This window comes from Siphateles boraxobius, unplaced genomic scaffold (genome assembly GCF_051911475.1).
Source record: "Siphateles boraxobius isolate OS27281-9 unplaced genomic scaffold, OSU_SipBor_1 130, whole genome shotgun sequence".
In the NCBI taxonomy this organism is placed as follows: domain Eukaryota; kingdom Metazoa; phylum Chordata; class Actinopteri; order Cypriniformes; family Leuciscidae; genus Siphateles; species Siphateles boraxobius.
In genome coordinates this window covers 38,911,519-38,936,182 of record NW_027508734.1, presented here as the reverse complement: position 1 = coordinate 38,936,182, position 24,664 = coordinate 38,911,519, and the positions used below count along the sequence as shown (strand labels likewise).

General features: G+C 45.3%; 1 protein-coding gene across 1 annotated transcript in view; it reads right to left on the bottom strand.

Annotated features, from left to right (window-relative positions):
* Positions 1-24,664, bottom strand: part of b4galnt4b (beta-1,4-N-acetyl-galactosaminyl transferase 4b) — a 171,754-nt gene that overhangs the window by 61,821 nt on the left and 85,269 nt on the right. The window contains exon 4 of the mRNA XM_077229364.1: positions 5,773-5,871. Within this exon, the coding sequence (XP_077085479.1) occupies positions 5,773-5,871 (99 nt within the window). The remainder of the gene's footprint in view (positions 1-5,772; positions 5,872-24,664) is intronic.

Sequence of the window (24,664 nt, the reverse complement as noted above, 5' to 3'; positions counted from 1 at the left end):
GGGAGGGGCTGAAGCCGTGAGAGCTCGTCGGCTGCACAGTTCAGCGCTCCGGGAATGAAGATGGCTCGAAGCGACCTCAGATGCTTCTGACTCCATAGGAGGAGGTGGCGAGCGAGTTGTGACATACGGCGGGAGCGTAGACCACCTTGATGGTTGATGTACGCTACAGTGGCGGTATTGTCTGAGCGGACTAGTACGTGTTGACCCCTGAGCAACGCCCGGAAGCGGTGCAGGGCAAGGCGTACTGCCAACAACTCGAGGCAATTGACATGCCACAGCCGCTGGGGTCCTGTCCAGGAGCCCGCAGCAGCATGTCCATTGCACATGGCGCCCCAGCCCGTGGTGGAGGCATCTGTTGAGATAACAACATGCCGGGAAGCTCGTGCCAGGGGGACACCGGCCCTGAGAAAATCGAGGTTCGTCCACGGGGTGAAGAACTGACGGCAGGTCGGAGTAACTGGTACTCGGAACGTGCCGTGTTGCCATGCCCACCTCGGGACTCGGTCGCGAAGCCAAAGCTGAAGCGGTCTCATATGAAGCAATCCGAGCGGCGTGACCGCGGCTGCAGATGCCATATGCCCCAGGAGCCTCTGAAAAAGTTTCAGTGGAACCGCACTCTTGCCCTCGAATTGTCTTAGGCAAGTCAGCAGTGACTGCGCGCGCTCGCTCGTAAGCTGCGCGGACATGGCGACCGAGTCGATGTCCATACCGAGAAAAGAGATCCTCTGCACGGGGCAAAGTTTGCTCTTCTCCCAGTTGACCCGAAGGCCCAGACGGGCTAGGTGCCGAAGCACTAGGTCCCTGTGTTCGCAAACCTGATCTCGAGAGTGAGCTAGGATCAGCCAGTCGTCGATATAACTCAGGATGCGAACCCCTTGCTCTCGAAGGGAAACAAGGGCCGCCTCGACGACCTTCGTGAAGATGCGAGGAGACAGGGCTAGCCCGAAAGGGAGAACCGCGTACTCGTATGCCTGCCCCTCGAAAGCAAACCGGAGGAACGGTCTGTGTCGAGGAAGAATGGAGACATGAAAGTAGGCGTCCTTCAGGTCGATCGCTGCAAACCAATCCTGGGGCCGTATGCATTCGAAAACGCGTTTGGCGGTGAGCATCTTGAACGGCATCCGGTGAAGGGAGCGGTTCAGCACGCGCAAGTCCAGGATTGGCCGTAACCCACCGGTTTTCTTGGGGACAATGAAGTAGGGGCTGTAGAAGCCGGACCTCATCTCGGCTGGAGGGACAGTCTCGATTGCACCCTTCGCCAGCAGGGTGGCAATCTCTGCTCTCATGATAGGGGCATTGCCACCGACCAAAGTGGAGCGGACTCCCCTGAAGCGGGGAGGAGACCGTGCGAACTGAATCGCATAGCCGAGCCTGACGGTACGCGCGATCCAGTGGGACAGACGGGGAAACTCTAGCCAGGCTCCCAGGAACTGAACCAACGGGATCATGCGAGCCACAGGCGTCCCCCCGGAGGGGCAGCGAAGCGGAGTAACTGGCCCAGATGTGGACGGCATAGCGGCCCGGAGAGGGGGCACAGTTAGCAACCGCGCCCTGGCAGAGGGGGCCAGGGGAGGACCAGGCTGGTCGTCCCGCGGGGGCCTGCTCTGCCAGGGGTCTGGCGACAGAGGGGGACAGGGGCGAAGCGGTCCGTGGACGGCACGCCGTGTCAACCGCCTCTGGGACAGAGGGGGGCGAGGAGAGCACGGCTTGTGGGCGGCGCTCTGTGTCGCCCGAGAACTCTGTGAGCTCAGGGAAGAGGGGATTGTTTCTGACTTTAACCACATTAGGGTGCTGCCCACCCGTGGGTGAGCAGCGGGGAGTGGAGAACAAAAGATTCTCCCCCGGCCCTCCACCGGGGGAAGGAGTGGTCCTGCTACCACCTCCTGAGAAACAATCATCATCCCTGAGCAGCCCGTCTCAGGAGCGCCGCTTGGCCCGGCGTTTAGCGGGGGGCGGGGCAGGAGAGGGCTGTGGCGCCTTCTTACGGCTAACTCCGCGACCGGCCCTGGGTGGAGGCTGCTGCGTGGTCCGGGCGGGAGGGGCGGGAGCCGCAGGAGGGCGCCCTCGGCAGGAAACAGGTCGAGGCGTCTGCCCGGCCGGCAAGGTGGAGGCAGCAGCGGGCCGGCGGGGCAGAATGTGTCTGATGGCCTCGGTCTGTTTCTGGGCAGTTGAAAACTGTTGGGCAAAGTCTTCAACTGCACCGCCGAAGAGGCCGGCCTGGGACAAGGGGGCGTTAAGCAGACGGGTCCGCTCAGCGTCCCGCATGTCAGCCAGGTTCAGCCACAGATGTCGCTCCTGGACCACAGCTGTGGACATCACCAAACCCAGGGAGCGCGCGGTAACCTTCGTCGCCCGGAGAGCAAGGTCGGTCGCGGCGCGCAGCTCATCAAAGAGCCCTGGGTTTGTCCTACCCTCGTGCATGTCTCTGAGCATCTGGGCCTGGTAGACCTGCAGAGTGGCCATAGCATGCAGTGAAGCAGCCGCCTGTCCCGCCGCTCTGTAAGACTTCGCCACCAGGGTTTGACGAAAATCTACAGGCTTTGGATGGGTGCTTAGGCTCGCAGCAAGAAGAAGCACTCTGAGGACATAGTTGCATGGCAACAGAGCGTTCAACCGGGGGAAGCCCAGTGTACCCACGGGCAGCTGCCTCATCGAGGGGAGGAAAGGCGGATGAGACCAGCGAGCGGTCCCGAGAAGACAGGGGGGTCTTCCAGGACTTCGAGATCTCATCATGCACATCCGGGAAGAAAGGTATTGGGGTTTGCCGAGGACGAGGGTCGGCGGCCTTACCCAAAAACCAATCGTCCAGCCGCGAGCGCTCAGGACAGGGTGGAGGCCTCCACTCAAGTCCGATGCTCGCGGCTGCCCGGGAAAGCATGGCCGTCATCTCCGGATCAGACTCGAGCACAGCCGTATGCACACCGCAAGGTGGCAGCTGTGACGAGCCCTCACTTCCAGAAGAGTCAAACCCGCCTAGTGATGCTGCAACAGACATGGCATCTTCCTCTGTAGCTTCAACTGAAGCACGCGGGCCACCAGAGGGTAGACCCGCGGGAATCAGCAGTTCACTAGCGGGCACCGTCATTGAAGAGAGGGGCTGGGGTCGCGGACACATAGTCGGCGCCTTGTTCCAGACCGTAATCCTCAGATCACCCTGGCCACCAGCCGCAGGACGGGGGGTGGATGAGGGGACTCTCACTCTTGCGAGTTCACGGAGTCTCGACCGTAATGACGCGATGGTCATGATCCCACAGAGAGAACATGAGTCATCCACGAGCGCTGCTCTAGCATGATCAATGCCCAAACATACTATGCAACGCTCGTGCCCATCAGAGTCCGATACCAATCTGCCGCAACCAGAAGTACACGGGCGAGACATCATTAAAAAGACGTGCCACGTGTAAGCTCTTTTAGTGAGAGAAAACTCAAGTGTTGAAGCACCCGGGGAGAAACGCACCGACTGGCAGACCACTGCAACAGATCAGCAGGAAGCACGCTCTCGCCGTAGATCGCCGTCACACCAACACTCGAGGTACTCGTTTGTAAAGCTGACAATTCAGAGATGGCTTGTGGAGAGAAGAATACACTTGGCTCCGAAGCGAAAACATATCTGCTTGCTGCCGGCTTCCTCCTTTTATACCCACGAGGTGGGGCGGAGTTACGCCATGCAAATTCCGCAGACCCATGGCATTTCTTTGCCATTGGCTCGATTTGTAATACTCGAAGTTGATAGGCTTTCTAAGCGAAACCCCATTCGTCGTCATCCGACGTAACTCGGAGTGACAACGAAAGGGAACAAATATTCTCAGTTTATGTAATCTGTATGAAAAGAGAGAGATGTCAGTCTTTTTCTTTCCAGCTCATTATAAATGATTACGCGTTAATGTGCCACGCCAACGGAGGGTGCGCGGTATTCAAACGCAAATGATCTAAGGCAAGCCATTCAAACATGTCAACGCCCACCAGCTGGATTATAAAACACATCGTGTTTAGTAAGTATCTTACTACAGCTGTGTACACAGCGTATCCCTACGCTGTGAGGAATAATACTATCTAATAACCCTGGAAAATGTACCAGACGTGCTGGTAGTTTTATTTCGAGGAGCAACGGATCCAGCTGATGTAGTAAGTCATTTATTCTTAAGTGCTTTGTTCTAATCGCGATATTGAATAGTGTCTGACTGTAAACCTCAAAAATACTGTTTAAATATGAATTGCGTGTCTGTGTGTAGGCTAAATGATGAATGAACGGCACAGGCGCGAGCGCTTTGTTTACTAGAGTTATACAGCGCGTGTCTGTGCCGTTCATTCACTCTCGCACCTACATTAGTAAACGCTATGTTTACATGAACACATCCAAACTATATTGCTATAGCCCACTAAGATGAGTAAAAATAGACTGAAATATGTTGAAATAAAATATATGCTAATATATCATACACAATATGTTACAGACTAAATATGAATGTTTAGACAAGATTTTGTGATTAGTTTTGGATAGATTATAAAGTTTTGACTGTAAAAAAGACCACTGTCACATTAAATAGGTACACTTTTGTTCACCAATTTCTGCTCATAGTTAAATATACTATAGTATGATGTTTTGTCAAAAATAAAGTAGGTATATTGAATTATCAACTAAGATGTTATTATATTGTTCCACTATTCAAATTAATGAATCCTTACCTTTTTTAATACGTATGATAAAATGTATAGTTTTTTACAAAGAAATACACTTGAAATATTGTTAAAATTGTAATTGTTGTTGTAATTGTAACCTATTTGTAATTGGTTACAATTTATAATTGTAAAATATGTATATATAGATAATTTCTTTTGTCCTTGCATTCTTTGGGATCCTGTGACACACCTGTGTGAAAGGCTAATTAATATGCAGCTCATTATGTGTGTGGCACATTATCCGGCCTTTGTCTTCTCAGGTGTGAACACGCCTCCACGCATATTGCATTTCCAAACAAAAGTTCTAGGCAACAACACTCAACAGTCAAAAGTCTTGTGGACACATATTTAGTATGTGTTTTGTGGCCTTATTTCAGACACTTTAAGTGTTTTAGTTTTTTCTATAACCACGCATAAACATTATTCTCTAAAAAATGAAAACATGTACATACATGTTGCTCACATATTACGGTAGCCCCGTTTGTGCTATATAGATTGAATTTACACCTTTGCCATTAACATGTTTATAAATAACTGAAAAAAGCACAAATGTCAGAGCATGTCAGAACACCTCAAGGACCCCAAAAACCCCTTAGACCCCAGAGGGTTAAAGCTTGATATTCAGGTGTTTGTGGGTGTCAAAATCATTTATATATAAAACAAGATAGCAGGGTTAAGCAGAACTGGCTGGTTCATCATCAATAAAGAGCCTGTTGTTCTCTCGCCATTTCGGCCAGCTGTTCATGTAATTTTAGCATGATTCCTGATGGGATGCAGAGCTATGGGAGGATGAGCCTCCCTAAGGAAAATCACACTCAATGAGAGAGAGAGAGAGAGAGAGAGAGAGAGAGAGAGAGAGAGAGAGAGAGAGAGAGAGAGAGAGAGAGAGAGAGAGAGAGAGAGAGAGAGAGATAGATAGAGAGAGAGAGAGAGAGAGAGAGAGAGAGAGAGAGAGAGAGAGAGAGAGAGAGAGAGAGAGAGAGAGAGAGCTATATTGCACACTGCCAGTGTGGTTTTGAGTATTATCTTACACATTACTTCTTCGTAGGAAACTAAAGTGTACGTTTCTAACACTATAAAAGGATGTTTTACCTCTGGTTTCCATGGCAACCTGAGGAACTTCTGGACGAGGAGTCTGTGCATCTCAGCATTGGCACGACTCTCCTGAGCAGATTCATTAAGCTCTTCCCCCTGAAACAGCAGGAACAAGGTGTGCTTAGTGACCCTACATAAAGAGACGGCTCATAGACATTGTCAAGCAACACTCAGCACTTGTGCTATACTACTGTTCATATAATGCCAAAATACAGTGTTTAGTGCATCTTAAATCAAGAAATTAAATATTGATTAAAATTTTTCCTAAATAAACCAACAAGATGACATTGAATTACACTGATGTCCAATTGTGTATAGCTTTATTTGAAGGTACACTATGCAAAATTTATATAATAAGGAGGGAATCATGGATCCATCTTCCAAACCGTCTTATCCTGAATCACTAAGGTAACACCTACAATAAGTAGGAGTGTAACAATATATCGTGTCACAATATATCGCAATACAAAAATGCTACAATATGTATTGTGGATAGTGAAAATGGCCCTCATTTATCATTCTTGCGTAGAAACGGGCGTATATGTTGGCGTAAGATTATGCTTACACTCCTCTCACCGCCTGATTTATGAAGCTGTGCGTACCTTTGAAATCCAGGTGTACGTAATACCTGCCCTTGATAATTGCCGCGGCTGAAAACGATCGTCATTAGAATAACACGTCCCTATATTCAAGTCTCCGCTTCCCCCACGCCCTCATTTTACGCCATGGACACACGGAAGATGGCAAAGAAGAGAAACTTCTCCGACGTGGAGATCGAGACCATTACCAGGGAAGTGGAAAGAAGCAAAATTGTTTTATTTGGGAGTTTAAAGAGTGGGATTAAAGGCGCCCACAAAAACAAAATATGAACCCAAATTACGAGTTCTGCTAATAGTGTGGGGGTTGAGAAGCGCACTCCAGCAGAGGTAAGAATGTTTTATTGCTTAATATAGACCAATAGTGATCAAGTTAAAGGGTAAGTTCGGCGTTTTACAAGTAAAGCCCTGTTTTAAGATCGTTTCTGATGAAGTCGAACGGATAAGATTAAAATTTGGACACATGCTGCTGTCCCGAGAATTTTAGGTTTTTGTGTTAGCACCACCACCCCCTCACACCCCCTCCGCCCCACCTATACAATGGTTTCATAGGTGCATTGGGACAATCATTCATATAAACGCATTAAACTTTAGTTTACAAAGACGTGGAACTCACCGAGTGGTCTGGGGTGTTCACTGATATGCTCATGCAAAAATCGCTGCAAAAGATGCTTTCCAACAGGCGTTTTACCATTCGTTGTAAAACTGTGGACCTATTTTTCCAACGCCTCACAACCGAAAATTCTTCAAAAAACTACGATAAAACCTGTTGGAAAGCATCTTTTGCAGCGATTTTTGCGTGAGCATATCAGTGAACACCCCAGACCACTCGGTGAGTTTTATGTCTTTGTAAACTAAAGTTTAAAGCTGCAGTAGGTAACTTTTGTAAACAAATATTTGTTAAAACTGTCATTATGTCCTGACAGTAGAATATGAGACAGATAACCTGTGAAAAAATCAAGCTCCTCTGGCTCCTCCCTGTGGTCCTATTGCCATTTGCAGAAATACACCGCTCCCGGTCAGAAACAACCTATCAGAGCCAGGAGGAATGTCTTAGTAGTGTCAATCACGCTCGTGTACGCGCTGATCACCCCTCTCTTGCACAGCGCGAGCGCGTACCGTCGTTCGTGACTCTACTGTTCAAACTCGTTAATCCAAATGAACGAATCTTTTTTGTAATAAAAAAGATTTTTTCATTTTTAACGAGTCTTTTTCGAAGTCATTTTGTTCATTCAAAGAACGAAATGACTCGAAAAAAGATTTGTTCATTTTGATGAACGAGTTCGAACAGGATCACAAACGTGCATCACAGAACAGAGCAAGGCGAGCATTTGTGCTAATAAAACTTAAAGTTTTTTTATTTATTTTTGAAATGACCGATCGTTTCGCTCGATAAGACACTTATTCATCGTCTGGTATCGTTTAAAGCCCTTTGAAGCTGCACTGAAACTGCCATTTGGTCCTTGAAACGTTTGTGTCCTATTGAAGTCCATTATATGGAGAAAAAGACTGGAATGTTTTCATCAAAAACCTTAATTTCTTTTCGACTGAAGAAAGACATGGACATCTTGGATGACATGGGGGTGAGTAAATTATCAGCAAAAGTTTTTTTTTAAGTGAACTAATCCTTTAACGTTATCTTACTAGCTATTTATAACTTATAGAAAGAGTGCAACGTTATAAAGTTACATGTATTGCAAAATACATAATGATTTGAGGACCAAGTTTGTAGTCAAAGTATGGGCAGGCCATAGTCAATGTAAAGCATACTGTTGATGTTTCGTCCCTATTAGTGAATGTTCCATAATTGTTTATAATCCGCCGCCATCGGTGGTCCTGCTTACTAGCCTGCGCGTTCACGGCAGGCTCCGTTGTGGGGGAGGAGCTGTGGAGGGAGGGCTGTAGCGCAGCAGAGAGCAAGGGGGTTGGACCTGTAATTTGTGCTTGTTCAAATTTTCAGGCTAAGTCAACATTTTCTCAAAACTCCCTACTGCAGCTTTAGGTGCACAAAAATTTGGGACAGCAGCATGTCCAAATTTTAATCTTAACCGTTCGATTTCATCAGAAATGATCTTAAAACAGGGCTTTACTTGTAAAACGCCGAACTTACCCTTTAAGCATGAGTTTTCTTGTTTATTGTAGATGAAAAAAAAGTGGTCAGATATAAAGATCACCACAAAGAGGCGCGTCTCGGCACTAAAAAGGAGCCAGAGTCAGACTGCGGGAGGCCCACCGGATCCAAGCCTCTAGCTGACACCGAACGAGGAGAATAATATTATGATTTTTATTATTAATGACGGTTATTGTTATTTAGAAGAAGAATGTCTTTATTATTATTTTTGCATTATTATTATTATTATTATTTAAAAGAAGAATGTCATTTTGAAACATCAGGTAAAGCGCACAGGCTTGCAACTGAAGGAATACATATGCCTACAAATCAAATGCTTTGGTAAAGTCGCACAAATTAAACATTGAAGTCCATGTTGCACAAAAATAAACACTGAAGTTTATAATTACTATGTTGTTGTTGTTTTTTTACAGTGGGTCATAATATATCATATCTTTTAGTTTGTCAGTGCGTTTTGTGGTGTTAGGAATTGTTTTTCTGCGCATTTCCGCACTAACTTCCGCACTAACTTGCGTACATGTACACCACCTCCTGAGCTGGTGTAGGATTTGAGCGTGCCGTACGCCAACGTCCATATTGATAAATCTCAAAGTCACCGTGGTTTTGGGTGTACGCCAGGTGTACGCTGGAAATTTGGTGTGCGCACTTTTGATAAATGAGGGCCAATATGTATTGTGTATAGTGTGAGAAAAAATACTTTCAGAGTTTTAGTGTCAGTCCTACATTAAACTTCTATATAATGTTGAATATAATGTTGTATAATAATGCAATTGTGGAAAATTTGTGGGTCTTGATAATGCCAAATGTCTTATGTTACCAGTAAAAAATGCCTACATTATTTTAAATAATATCTAGTCAGTGACAGACTGCAAGCATATTCGTCTAAAGTAATTATGTATTTTCAGCTTCAGAATCATTAATATTTTTATTCGGGTGTCACTATTGTCCCATGCATTGGGTTACCAGCACCAAGTTCTAGCCTATTAATTTACACCCACAATGTAATACCAAATTTAGCATTTTAATCAACACATTTTTTGTTAACCTATTATCATATGTCTTGGAGAATCGCAATAATATCGTATCGTGAGTTCAGTATCATGATATGTATCGAATAGTGACATGGGGGTATTGTTACACCCCTAATAATAAGTGTTTACATTTAGACTATTTTAGACCATGTGGGACGACAACCACTGAAGAGTAGCCCGGTACCTGCGTGACTCGTCATATACATAAACAGAAAAAAGTAGCTCTGGATACATGCAGTTTTGTTTATTAAATGCTAGAGCGCCAAAAGTTGCATAGTGTACTATTTACTATCACAATTTTTGTAAAGACTCAATAATGCGTCATTGGAAAATGTCATTTTGGAGGACAATTTATTCAGTGTAAAAATGTATTTATTTTTAATTAAAATGTGGACTTGCCTGCAAATCTAAAACTGTTTTAGTACATGAAACCCTCATTAATATTATTTACAATTATTCATTTATAATAAACTTTCTATAGCGCCTTTAAAAGTAGCATCTCAAAACGCTTCACAAGAATAGAAACAAGATAAAACATACAATAATACAAACAATGTGTTAATGAAAGAAAAAACAAATGACAATAAAATAACAAATATAAACATACTATCAAAAGTCCAATAAAATAAAAATAATAAAAATTTGATGATTACAAACAATCATGTAAAAGCTACCCTAAACATAAGTTTTAAGGGACGATTTAAAAACACTAAGGGATTCAGCTTGCCTAATCTCAGCTGGCAGGGAATTCCAAAGTTTTAGAGCAATTGAAGAAAAAGCCCTATCACCCATGGATTTTAAACGAGTAAGCGGAACAATTAAAAGGCCAGCTTCCGAGGAGCGGAGATCACGTGCTGGTGTGTAAGGGGTTAAAAGCACAGAGAAATAATGAGGTACCAGTCCATGCAAAGCCTTATAAGTAAGCATAAGTATTTAAAAATCAACATGTAATCTGACAGGGAGCCAGTGTAAAGATTCTAATACTGGAGTGATATGATCCCTTGTCTTGTTTCCAGACAGGATTCGAGACGCAGAATTTTGAACCAACTGTAATTTATTAAGGGTAGTTTTTTAATTATTTTTTAATGTTGTTTAAAATTGCTGTGTAGAACTATCTACACTTAAGGTTGGAGACCCAGCCTTACATAGCTGGTAAGGTAAACCAATGAGCATAACCTCTGTCTTGTCAGTTTAGACATTGAACATTTCTAGACATCCAGTTTTTAATCTCAGAAATACATAGAGAGAGAAAGGACACAGCCACATTATCAGGTTTTGAATGTATATAAACCTGGGTGTCATCTGTATAAAAGTGAAAACTGAGACCAAGTGATCTTAAAAGTTGACCAAGAGGATAAATGTAGATGCTAAAAAGTATAGGGCCCAAGATTGAACCTTGATGAACACCAGATTGCACTACACCAATATCAGACCTGCGACCACCCATAGCAATATTTTACATATGTTTTTATCCAAAGCAACATGCAAATGAGGAACATCATAAGCATCGAAAGTGGGCCGCAGAGGGGAAAATATATATTGTTAAAAAATAATGATTTGGCCCCTTTTAATATTCAAGATTGTTTTACTGTTAAGTGTTGTATAAAGTACTAGAAAGCAATACTTGAGTAAAAGTACAAGTATCGTCCTGGAAAAAGACTTTGGTAGAAGGGAAAGTTACCTTTTAGAATATTACTTAAGTAAAAGTCTTAAAGTATCTGATATATACTGTACTTAAGTATCAAAAGTAATTTTCTGATATTTAATGTACTTAAGTATTTGAGAATTGAGTATAAAGTTTTTTTTTTAAAGCAAGCGGTTAGAACTTTGATTGTGAACTTTATTGTGGCTGTTCGAAAGGGAACTACTCGGTTACTATCGTAACCTCAGTTCCCTGAGAGAGGGAACGAGTATTGCGTAGCCAGCCGCACTATAGTAACCTGGCGAGTTGTCGCTTCAGTCGTTAAACCTGCTATAATGGCGAATTCAGGGAACTATTGTAGGCTAAGGCCACGCGCCCTTGGTGGGCTCTGACGTGTAATGACGTAGCGCTAGCTCATTGGTCGCACGTCAGACGCACCCGCGCCATTGGATGTGCAGTTGCCGCAGCACAGCTGATGAGCGAGCCAGACGCTCAATGTGCTAGCTGTGCAGCTGCAAATGTGCTTTACACATATAGGCTTCAGTAAGTCGAGGAAAAGGAGTTTTCCCCTGGTCCTTCAGTAGGTGCTTCCATGGCGGTTTCAGTTGTGCTTCCTCCTACTTTGGCAACAAATAAGCATTACGCTGAAATAGAGCGTGCGGAGCGTGCATAATGCAATCTAGGAGCAGTGATCCGACAAACCTCCCTTATTGCAGCCGCACACATTTCTTCTGATTTTATTTTGTAGCAACGAGTAACGAAGATGCTTAGTGGAAAAGTATAAACTTTTTCTAGGAAATGTAGTGGATTAAAAGTGAAAGTTGACATACATTTAAATAGTGAAGTAAAGTACAGATACGTGAAATTTCTACTTAAGTACAGTAACAAAGTATTTGAACTCCGTTACATTACAACACTGCTTAAATGACAAAACAGACTTTATGACTCTAAACAAAAAATCTATGTTTCCTAAATGAAAAATTATATACCACTTACACTACTCATCACACAGTCAAAGGAAACATTACACATTCATAGAAAAATGTTCGATAAATAAGACTTTTTACTCTTTACTTTTTACATTTCTTGCTGGTCTTGAGATTCAGATGGGCATGTGCAGGTTTTCACTGTAATCCCCCTCAGTCCTTCTAATCATCCACATAGCACTGTAAATTAATCCCCATCAAAACAATGACTGAGTGGAGTAGATGAAGAACTTCTCTAGACATTACGCAAAATGTTTCCATCCAGCTGATAGCCACAACAAATCACATTTAAAATGACTGGAAGAGTTCCAGGACCCAATAACAAGCACACGTTTCCTTTAGAAGCCCTGCCTGTGAATGAAACTGCGATATTAAGTGCTGAGAGAAGGAAAAGCACATAAGCTCCTGCTTTTGTCTGTCTCGTGTTGAGTGGGTTGGGATTAATGAATTGAACAACCAACATTGTAAGTTCATTGATGACTATAAAAAGGTTTGATGAATTGAATTGTTGGAATGGGAACACTTTGACAGAAGTGTGTGTGTGTGTGTGTGTGTGTGTGTGTGTGTGTGTGTGTGTGTGTGTGTGTGTGTGTACTATTGTTTTTTACAAACATAAAATGCACCAAAAATAAAGTGGAGATACAGGAGAAATGTAAATGGTAATATTTATTTGACAGTTCTCTATTAGAACCCCAGAATTCATATATTTGAACAGTAACAACAAAACAATGTCCGATCCCCCTATAGAAATCCAGGGAAAAGAGTCTGTATTCATGGGTATGCTGTGAACACGATGGTACAGATCATGAACTCCCCTCTCTCACACTCCTCCATAGTGAACAATCAAAGAGGGAGACATAGAAAGAGAAATAGAAGAATAGAATATAAGTAAAAAAAGAAGAAAAAATAAAATCATTCAGTAATCAGTTGTGCAGGTTAATATTTTTGTGGAAACTGTGATACATTTAATGATTCAAAAGTTGAATAGAATATTAATTTGTTTTCAATTTTAACATTGTCTTTACCACCACTTTTGGTCAATTTGATGCATAATTGATTTGGTTATTTGACTACTCTGGAGGTGCTGTATGTTTTTCATTCAGAAAAAAAATCGTACTCGGTTACTAACGTAACCTCGGTTCTCTCTAGAGAGGGAACAAATACTGCGTAATATCTTACGCTATGGGGAAAACCTCTTTTCCACGAGATATTGAAGCCAAAAATTATCCTTTAATTTTGATTAATGTAAAACGCTGTGCGGCAGCGTGGAGACATAGGCAAGACGGCTTGCGCGCCTATTGGCTGCCCTGCTGCAACAGCAGCAAGCCTATCGAGAGAAGCCCTGCGTGACGTGACATCCAATGGGGGTGCTTCGCGCCCATTTCGTCGCGTCCCGCCAGAATAGGCGTGGCCTTGGCCTATAAATACGCTCGACAGGCTGATACAAACTGGTTTTCATCACTGAAGCGAACCAGCGCTGTTGTATGCACGGCAAGATACGCAGTACTCGTTCCCTCTCTAGAGAGAACCGAGGTTACGTTAGTAACCGAGTACGTTCTCTTACGAGAGTATCTCTCGTACTGCGTAATATCTTACGCTATGGGGAACACAATGTAAGACGCCGTGCGTACTGGGATCCGACACCAAAGTCCCAAGGGCAGTAGCCCGGGGCTCATATAGTGCATAATCACCGTAGACTCACAGAGAGTCGGAGAAGAGAGGCTACCAGCATCATTCCCCATGAAATAGCATCCCATAGGAGCTAGTTATGTCAACAGTATATCCCGCAGACAGGGTGAACGCGTTCAGCCTGAACTGGGCAAAAGTACGGGCTATTCAACACCCATGGAGCTGTTCCATCGATCAGTGAGCGATACTCAATCAAAACTCAGCATTCTGCGCCTGCACAGCGGGACAGATAGTACTGAATTCTAGACCGACAGCAGCTTGGCCTGTAAGGCGGGAACCTCTAGGTTATAGAACCTTATAAATGTAGACGGCGAGGCCCAGCCCGCCGCCATACAGATATCATGCAAGGAAATCCCACTAGACCACGCCCACGAAGAGGCCACGCCTCTCGTGGAGTGCGCTCTGACACCCAAAGGACACTGCAGGCCCTTAGAAGTGTAAGCCAGCGCTATGGCATCGACTATCCATCTGGATAGGCTCTGTTTTGATGCGGCCAGTCCCTTGGAGTGTCCGCCAAACAAAACAAAGAGCTGCTCGGTCTGCCTGAAGACAGACGAGCGGGACACATAAGCTCTCAGCGCCCTGACGGGGCAAAGGAGATTAGCATCCGCCTCCTCATTGTTCACCGGGAGGGCGCACAGGGAAATAACCTGGGCCCTGAACGGTGTGTTGAGGGATTTTGGCACGTACCCGTGCCTTGGAGTATGCCTTTTGAGTCATTAGGCCCAAACTCCATACAGGACGCGCTTACTGAAAGCGCTTGCAAGTCCCCCACGCGCTTTATTGAAGCAAGAGCCACAAGAAATACCGTTTTGAAAGACAGGTGCTTCATGTCTGACAAATGGATTGGCTCGAATGGGGCACCTTTCAGGGCTTCCAGAACCGTAGAAAGGTCCCACATAGGGACTGAGGGAGGTCTGGAAGGACTCAGCCTCCGAGATCCCCTGAGGAACCGCACGACGAGGTCGTTTTTCCCCAGTGACTGGCCAGACGTCGGTTTTGCAAACGCCGTTATGGCCGCCACGTATACTTTGAGCGTGGACGGGGTTCTACCCTTATCCAGCAGCTCCTGAAGGAAGGAGAGCACTTCCGTAACCCCGCAGTCTACGGGTGAAAAGCCCTGAGCTTGACACCAGGTAGAGAACACTGACCATTTCGAGGAGTAGAGCCGTCTAGTAGACGGGGCCCTAGCCTGCGTGATCGTGTTTAACACTCCCTCTGGGAGGTTAGCGGGTACCCGTTGATGGCCCACATATGTAGGGACCATAACTCCGGGCAAGGATGCCAAATCGAGCCTTTTGCCTAAGAGACGAGGTCTCTCCTCACCGGTATCGGCCACGGGGCAGTGCTGGTCAGCTGCATCAGGACTGGGAACCAGGTTTGGTTTGTCCATAGCGGAGCCACGAACAGCACTGGGCATCCATTTTCCCTGATTCGTTCCAGCACTTGAGGCAGGAGCGAGACGGGGGGAAAAGCATAGAGTGGGCGTCGGGGCCATACGTGGGCCAGCGCATCCCTGCTCTTGGAGAAAAAGTTCGGACAGTGAGCGTTTTCCTGGGACGCGAACAGGTCCACCTGCGCTCTGCCGAATGTCTCCCACAGCAGTTGGATCGCCTGCGGGTGCAGCGACCATTCCCCTGCTGGGACATTGTTTCTGGACAGTCTGTCTGGTCCCAGATTCAGGTGACCAGGCACATGCACTGCTTTCAGTGAAAACAGGTTGTGCTGAGCCCAGTCCAGGAGGCGTTTCGTCAGCCTGTAAAGGCTTCGGGACCTGACGCCGCCCTGGTGATTTATGTACGCCACGACTGACATGTTGTCCGACCGGACTAAGACGTGGCGGCCTTTTATCTGGGGACAAAAGCGCCTTAGCGCGTTGTCTACTGCCAGCATTTCTAGACAGTTTATGTGTAGGAGCTTCTCCCGTTCTGACCACTGGCCAAAGAACGGTCTGCCCTCGAGCAGCGCTCCCCATCCCGAGGTGGAGGCGTCCGTGGACACCACCATCACACTCGAGGGAGTCCCCAGACTCACGCCTGACTGGTACCAGTCGGCTTTTTTCCAAGGTTTCAGAGCCGAGACGCATTTCCTGTCGACCCTGAGGCGAAACAGACCAGCGGCCCAAGCCCCGGGCGGAACTCGTGCTTTCAGCCATAACTGCAGTGGGCGCATGCGAAGCAGGCCCAGCTGAAGTACTGAGGATGCTGAGGCCATGAGGCCCAGCATTTTCTGAAACCGTTTGAGCAGGACTATAGAGCCGCGGCGGAAGGATTTCACGGCGCGTTGAATGTTCAGTCCTCGCTCCGGCGACAGACGTGCTGTCATAGACAGGAAGTCCATCACTGTTCCCAGAAAAGAGATTTTCTGGCTGGGAGACAGCGAACCCTTCACCCAATTGACTGTGAGACCCAAATTCTCGAGATGCTCGAGTAAAACAGTCTTGTGTTCTATGAGCTCTGATCGTGATCGAGCTAGAATCAACAAGTCGTCCAAGTAGTTCAAAATTCGCATGCCCTGAAGTCTCATGGGTGCGAGAGCCGCGTCCATGCACTTCGTGAATATACGGGGTGCTGGGGACAGGCCGAACGGTAGGACTGTGTATTGATATGCCTGGCCCTCGAAGGCGAATCTCAAGAATCGCCTGTGACGTGACGCAATCTGTATTTGGAAATAGGCGTCTTTCAGATCTATTGACATGAACCAGTCTCCCTGGCGCACGTGCGCGAGGATTTTGCTGGTTGTCAGCATTTTGAACTTGCGTTTCAGAAGCGCTTTGTTCAATTGTCGCAGATCTAGAATGGGTCTGAGACCCCCGTCTTTTTTCGGTACCAGAAAATATATGCTGCATACACCCCCTTCGCTCTGAGCCTGAGATAAAGGTTCTATGGCCCCTTTGCTCAGTAGTTTCGCTATTTCGGTTCGAAGTAGATGAGATACTTCGTTGTCCACCGTGGTTTCGACACGTGCCGTGCAACGGCGGGGACGTCGAGCGAACTGTAGCGAATAGCCTCTCTTTATAGTGTTCAACACCCATTCTGATACCCCGGGAAGCATTGCCCATGCATTCGCCTGGATAGCTAGAGGCAGAATGATATCCGGGCTCTGGCCTCGGCACAGCGGCGGCTGCAGAGCTTCGGTGTGCTGAGACATGAACACTGTGTTTAAAGTGTGCGAGGCGGGGGGCGCGCCGATCACGGCGGGCAGCCTGTTCGCACTCGCTTTCTCTATGACAAATTGTGGAGAGAGAACGAGCGGGACAAACCCCGTAGGGTTCAGCGTGTCTGTGAGTGAATGTGGGCGCGGGACAGCGGGCACATTTACTGCACTGAAAACACCGTCGGCTTGCGCTGACTGAATATGTGTTGGTTTCGTTTTTACAGAAACCGTGGGACACGCACTGTGTAGTGTTTGTGGGCACTGTGTCGTGGGCACATTCACTACGTTTGCACAATCGACATGAGTCGATTTTATTTGTGCTAGCCCTGAACTGTGGCGGGCTGTGTCTGCGTGTGGGAATGGGCACTGTGACGTGGGCATTCTTACAACACTCATAACACCATCGGCTATGGCCGGGACACCAGAAAATACACTCTTTATTGGATTTATCTGGGTCGCCGTAAAAATGGCGTTAATGTGCAGGCAAGCGGGCTGTGGTACCAGCTTGTTTACTGCGAAATACACGGGAACAGTCACATTGTTTGGAACTGAACGAGCGAAAAGTATCAGTGCAAGTCTGGCCGCGGCGAGACTTAAACACCGTGGGTCTTAGCTGACTGTATGTGTGTTGGTTTCGTTTTACAGAAAACGTGGCACATGCAGTGTGTAGTGTTTGTGGGCACTGGGTTGTGGGCACATTCACTACATTTAATGCACAATTGACATGAGTCGATTTCATATGTGCGAGCCCTGCACTGTGGCGGGCTGTGTTTGTGTGTAGAAATGAACACTGGGCTGTGGGCATTTTTATTACACTCATAACACCATCGGCTGTGGCCGGAATACCAGAAAATACATTGCTTATATGATTTTTCTGGGTCGCCGTGGAAACGGCATTTGTGTGCAGGCAAGCGGGCCATGGTACCGGCTTGTTTACTGCAAAATACACTGGAACAGTCACATTTTCTTGGAACTGAACGAGCGAAAAGTATCAGTGCAAGTCTGGCCGCGGCGAGACTAAATTTTATCTGCTGCGAGAGCTGGGATCGAACACGGGTCTCCCGTGCGATGGCTGTAGGTTTCGCCACTGAGCCACAGGGGGAAACGACAACAGCTTAAAATAGCTCGAGCAGATAATTAAGCGTCATCACAGTTTTGTGTGTGTTGGCGTTTGTTTGCAGGCGTGCGTGTTATACAACAGGCTCATTGCTGCAATATTGACATTTTCAGCCGCTCAAACTAAGAGGAGCTGAGAAATGTTTGAGAAATGGAGATTGGTCCAGCCTCGGCGGGACAAAAAATACACTCTTTCCTCATTTCGCCGGTGACGCATGCCCACGGGGGGCGGGGGCGGGGTAGCTTTCCTATAACGTAAAGAAAGCTAGCCGCGGTTTTGATGCTGGCCCGTTTCCCTGACGACTCGCGGGCAGAAGGGGGAGATCCACAGAGCTCGCCCAATCCTCACTGTCCAACGCGGGGATATAGCAGCTGGCGTCCTCTACAGATGCAGCTATCTCGTCGTCATTAATGGCGGAAGCGGCGGCGCACGGCGGCCGTTGTCCGTCAGTGAGCGACTCGATTGAAGCTGGTGAAGCTGGCGGGCGAACCGGCGAGCTTTCACGGCTAGAGAAGGATCGGGGACCCGCTGAGTACGGCGCTTTGCGGCGCGGCACTACAGCGGGCGGGAGTCTCACTCACCATGGCAATAGCTGGCCTCCTCTACCGATGCAGCTATCTTGTCGTCACTAATGGCGGAAGCGGCGGCGCGCGGCGGCCGCTGTCCGTCAGTGAGCGACTCGATTGAAGCTGGTGAAGCTGGCGGGCGAACCGGCGAGCTTTCACGGGCTGGAGAAGGCTCGAGGACCCACTGAATACGGCGCTTTGCGGCGCGGCACTACAGCGGGCGGGAGTGCAGACTCGGAGAAAAAATGACAGGCAAGTCCTCAGAGTCACCATGGCAATAGTTCCACAAGAACGAAGCGTCTTCAAAAAGACGCTGCTCTTTTAGATAAAGAGAGAGAGAGAGAGAGAGAGTGTGAGTCGCGACGGCGAACACACACTCTAGCAGTGAAAAGGATATTAACGCCGGAAAGCGTAGCAGGTACGGCGGCTGAAGGCGACGAGGTGAAGGCCAGCGGCTTCAGGCTCGAAGGCTCGTCCCGCAGAAGGCTTACTATCAGACGGCGCGGCTTCTCACTCCGGATCCAGCGATGCAGTAGTGCTTCGCTGAAGAGATGAAAATCAGTTTGTATCAGCCTGTCGAGCGTATTTATAGGCCAAGGCCACGCCTATTCTGGCGGGACGCGACGAAATGGGCGCGAAGCACCCCCATTGGATGTCACGTCACGCAGGGCCTCTCTCGATAGGCTTGCTGCTGTTGCCGCAGGGCAGCCAATAGGCGCGCAAGCCGTCTTGCCTATGTCTGCACGCTGCCGCACAGCGTTTTACATTAATCAAAATTAAAGGATAATTTTTGGCTTCAATATCTGGTGGAAAAGAGGTTTTCCCCATAGCGTAAGATATTACGCAGTACGAGAGATACTCTCGTAAGAGAACAACAACTCATGAGAGTCATTTATTCTGCAATCAGTCTTCAGTGGTCACACTGTCTGTTTTGTGCTATACATAACAGTGCAGGAAACAGTTATTTTAGTTCAGTATTCTGTCTGCATTGCCTTCAAGACAAATTAAAGTCACTTTCAGCTAAACAAAATAACGAAGACAAGCCTAAAAGCTCATCTATCCCAATTAAGCTATGTGCCCCTGTCGTGCAGTCCAGAAGGAAGGCTTCATCCCGGCTAATGGTGTCCAAGCAATTGGCCTCCCAGCTGTTCTGCAAGCTTAATGTTAACCACTGCTGTCTAAGTGTTTGGTAGATCTGACCCAAACATGAGACCGAGGGCAGGACTCATAAATAAGTGAGATCTGGATCTCCTCTCCGCTCTCTGACAAGACAGCAATGTTAACCAGATGGCTCCCACCAACACCCTGGAAGCAGAACCTAGGATTATCAGCAAGGTTAATGAATTCTTCTTATTTACATTAGTGGGGGAGAAGAGATGAGGCTTATTTATTGTGAGCTTTGACAGACGATATAGCGTGGGGAGTTAGGGTAATCATCATCTTTTTTGTATTTTTGTAATTCAAATCTTTTTATTGGTGTTTTGTGTGACAATGCATAATGGTACATTGATGACAAGGTAAACAGCAAGATAATGTCCATTATTGATCCCTTCAATGATTCCCCCATTCCACAAATGGAAAAGAAACAGCAAAGAGAAAAAGTAAAAGAAAAGAAAAAGTTTCTTCTCTTAAGGCCAGACAAGTAATTTGTTAATGTCAATTTGTAAAGAAAGACTATACGCCTGCGTACATAATATATTCAAACGCACATACCTATAGACTAAACACGTAATACGCATGTGTAGGCCGTCAGGTTTACGTTTATAAAGCTTGCACAGATATATATATATATATATATATATATATATATCATTTCTTTTTTTTTTTTTTTTTTTTTTTTTTAAGCTTGCACATTGGAACCTATTTCAAGTTTTGCGTTCTTGAACCACCAGGCACTGTTGTTGTCCGAACCAGCGGGCCGGAGCGCGTTTTCTGTTAGAACGGTGTCGTGTTAGCGGCCCCTAAGTTAATTACTAATGATCTTTGCAACGGAAGTGAATCAATCAAAACTAACTTTACCTGGACAATAACTTTATTCTAGAACTGCTGTCAAACCAAAACTTTAATATCCTATTATCACTGTAAAGCTGCTTTGAAACAGTCTATATTGTTAAAAGTGCTATATAAATGAAAGTGACTTGACTTGACTAATAGTTGACAAATATTATTTGTTGTCAGTTACCGTTGAGCTAGGTGGACCATGTAGTCAGTACCGCTGCTAGCCATTTTGGTGCCCTAAGCCTAATTCCATTATGATGCACATTCAAGACCCCCTTTATCATGTGGGGTATCTTGAGTCAATTCCGTTGTTTTTTTGAGAAAATAATGGGTTATCTTAACAGCAACTTCCAAAAGCCCATGAGAAACCAAGGCAGAACACTGTGCGTCAATATGAAGTTAATGTGCCAGTGTTCTATCAAATAATACTACCTATCAGATTGTACAGTGTTCTGCCCTTGTTTTATAGTCCATTCAAATTGAAATTACGGTGTAGCCTCTGTACTTTGTACAGCTGCCATCAGTCCCAGTAACTTCTGATGTCATCATAGCTTTGGTTGACTGGTTGACTTACCGAAACAGGACAATCAGGATGCTCTCTGTCTTACAAGCGCTTCATGAGGCACACATGCACACTAGCACAAATATGCAAGGTCTCTCGCTCTCTCGCTCTCTGCCATGCGTGCGCGCGCTACACAGTTTGGAGCACAGCATGTTCTGTCTCGCATACGCGCTCTTGCTCGCTTGCTCTAGATTCCGGACGATTTGAACTAATTTGCGGGCATCAGGGAGCCGCTTTCAATATGCGGGAGACTGCCGGAGCTTCCGGTATACTTGGGATGTCTGAAGGACTGGCATGAGATTATTGATTCAACCACACAGTGAAAGTGATTTTTATTTTTGACAATACACACTGTTTCACGTCATACTTTCTACAGGATTATTTTGATTGCTAAAACACATCAGTACTTCCTCCACTTCCATTAATTAACATGAAATCATCCATCGCGTTTGAGTTCAGCAGATGACTTAAGGGACATGTTTTGATCCCTTAATTTTTTAAGGGCTAAATGGTTAATAAGGACTTTGTTGCAAGGCATAACATAACTTAAGGGAACTCTAAAGTAATTAAGGGAAAAACTTAATGACAATAATGATGAAGTTTTTTTTTTTTACCTTTTAGTATAAATATGTTAGCCTGAAGGTTATAATAAGCTGTACTGAATAAACTGTAGAAAAAGCTGGTGTGTTCCAAAACAATGACAAAATTCGTATTTAGGAGATAGAAGCATTCAAAACTTACAGTCTCTCACTTCTGCTAAAATGGATCACAGATTTTTATGACATCACTGGACCAATCAAATGCTCTCTAGAATTTAAAGCATCCTGTCCCCTATGCTATAAATACCACCTGGCCAAAGACAAAGAGACTGTTGACATGTCACGGAGCAATATAGGTTGGAAATGTGAGTTTGGTTGCTCAAATGCTCAAGTTTTATTCCTTTTTCCAACTGTACGTTTGTTAAGAATGAAATGGCTAGAATTTATTCACACCTCTACTATTGAATCCAACGTACAGTATCATCAGCTCTCTGATTCGCTTCCATGGTGCTGTCAAGTACGACTTGCAGTCTGAGAGGTAAACTAAACGCTATTGGCTATTTGAAAAGGGGGAGGAACCATTCAATATGTCCCTTCTTAGCTTCCTGTTTCAGTGGAAATTACGTCAATGCATCATACAAACCTGTGCGTTCCAAGGCACTTCAGTGGGCCTGGGCTTTCATGCAACCAGGCCTAGAACATGTTCGTCTATCACATTGACACTCGATTTGAGTGAAGCAATCTTGTGTGTGTGATCCGACAACGTGGTCTGCCATGTTAAGCTTAGTACAGTGGAGTCCATTTTCGGTTCTTTTTTGTTCGGCCAACTTAGAAGTCACGTTTAGCTGAAATAATATATATTAAAGTTATAATAGTCATGACATTTTGTACGTCTTGAGATTAAATAGTTGAGTAAAGGGGCGTAAGATGTATGGTAAACTAAAAGGCATGTGAGCAAGGGAAAAACATGTCTACTCCATTAGCCCTCTTTATCGGAAGCCTCCATCATATATTTTTTTCTGGCTGGGGACTGTACACATAGAGATGTTCATCCGCAAGAGACGATGACTTTCAATTTGTGTTATCCCTGCCATTAATCAGAGGACATAAAAGCAGACAAATCGACAGTGGGAGCTTGAATAGCCCTTCTACACATGAGGATAATAGGAAGAGGATAAAGACTGACATTACAGAAACTAAAAAGAAAGATGGACATATAATTGGGAAACTCTTTGAAAGCCTCTTCCTAATGTTGTGGGGGTAAACTTTATCCTACTTTTTGTGACAATTTATGACAAACAATTTTTTAACAAACCTGAGCAGACAGAAAAACTAAAGAAAACACAAGATGACAACGAGTCTGTCTGTAACGAGCAAGCGAGACATAAATCAGAGTTAAAGGTAGATACACTACTGTTTAAAAGTTTAGGGTCTGCTATTTTTTTAAGAAATGTATCATTTCAGGAAGGGCACATTAAATTGGTCGAAAGTCAGAGAACGGTGCTGTTCTTTTGTACTTTCTCAAATAATACTGAATAAAAAAAAAAAAAAAAAAAAAAAAAATATATATATATATATATATATAATAATATATATATATATAGTTTCCACAAAAATATTAAGCAGCTGTAACGAGGACTCAGGCTAAATGACATCCATTTGGGATGCTCTCTGTGAACCCATGAATCATGTGTTTCTATAAGTTGTACTTGATCTCTGATCAGTTTTATACATTTGTACACATTTTAATTAGACATTAGTATACTTAAAAGGAATAATAGTAGTTAATAGTCTCTTATTGTAGAACAAACAAAACAAGCACTGAAAATGTTTAAAGGAACACATATTACACAGACACTTGATATTAAATCTCATTAGATGATTAGTTAATTGCATTTGATATATTTTACTTTCAATAAAACATTTGCAAAGGTTTTGTAAAAGGCATTTTTTTGCATGTTTTGGCTGAGTTTTTGTTGCATTTCCACTGTTCTGACCACTCGGTATCACCTTGGAGATGGGTGTCGGATTGTTTAGCCGGGGCAAACAAGACTTCGCAATGAGTGATCACACACACAGGTTCTGTGTTCGAAATCGCCCCCTATACTCTCATTCACTGTTACCTACATTACTCCACTAATACAGTCCACTTAAAGGAGTTGCAGGGTCTGGACCCATCAGACACACACTAATTATTAATTATATACAAAGGTTTATGAAACTCCAAAACTAACATCCCAAATGACAGGAACACAAGGGCAGAAACAGTGTCATGTTACAGGGCCGATAAAGACATTTTACGACCTCCACAGGGATGTGGTCACGTGCACAAGAGAGAGACAATGGGGAAGACAGAAACCCTCTTTAAAACAGACTTTGCTGCATTAATCATAGTGTGACGATGCACTTTAATCTTTTAATGTATGCAAATAAATGATTAAACGACGCAACGTATGGTACAACAAAGATGGCGGTTTTGTCAGTACGGTTTGGGACTACCGGATGTAGGATGACGTAGGTGTTGACTAGTTGAAAAGAGTGAATGGCGGGGAGAACAAGCTAGGTTCAGGTTGTCTGCAGACGCGTCTTTATTCAGCCGTTGGGAAGTTGATTACGTCGATGCATGGATATGTAATCTGATTCCTGGATCTAAGCGACGTGCTCATGGATGTACTGGCTGTTTGCCGTGGTCACTGAGAGAAGCGAAGCGCTGTTGTTGACGACCCAGTCATCCAGAGAGACTACAGTTCGAGCGATCTCTTCCAAAGGTATTTGAAGTATCTGAGAGAAGCCGGAGTTGATCGTTAACTCGGGTGAAGTCGTGGAGCGTGAGTAAAAGGATATATAAACTCAAGAGCGGTTATTGCGGGACTAAC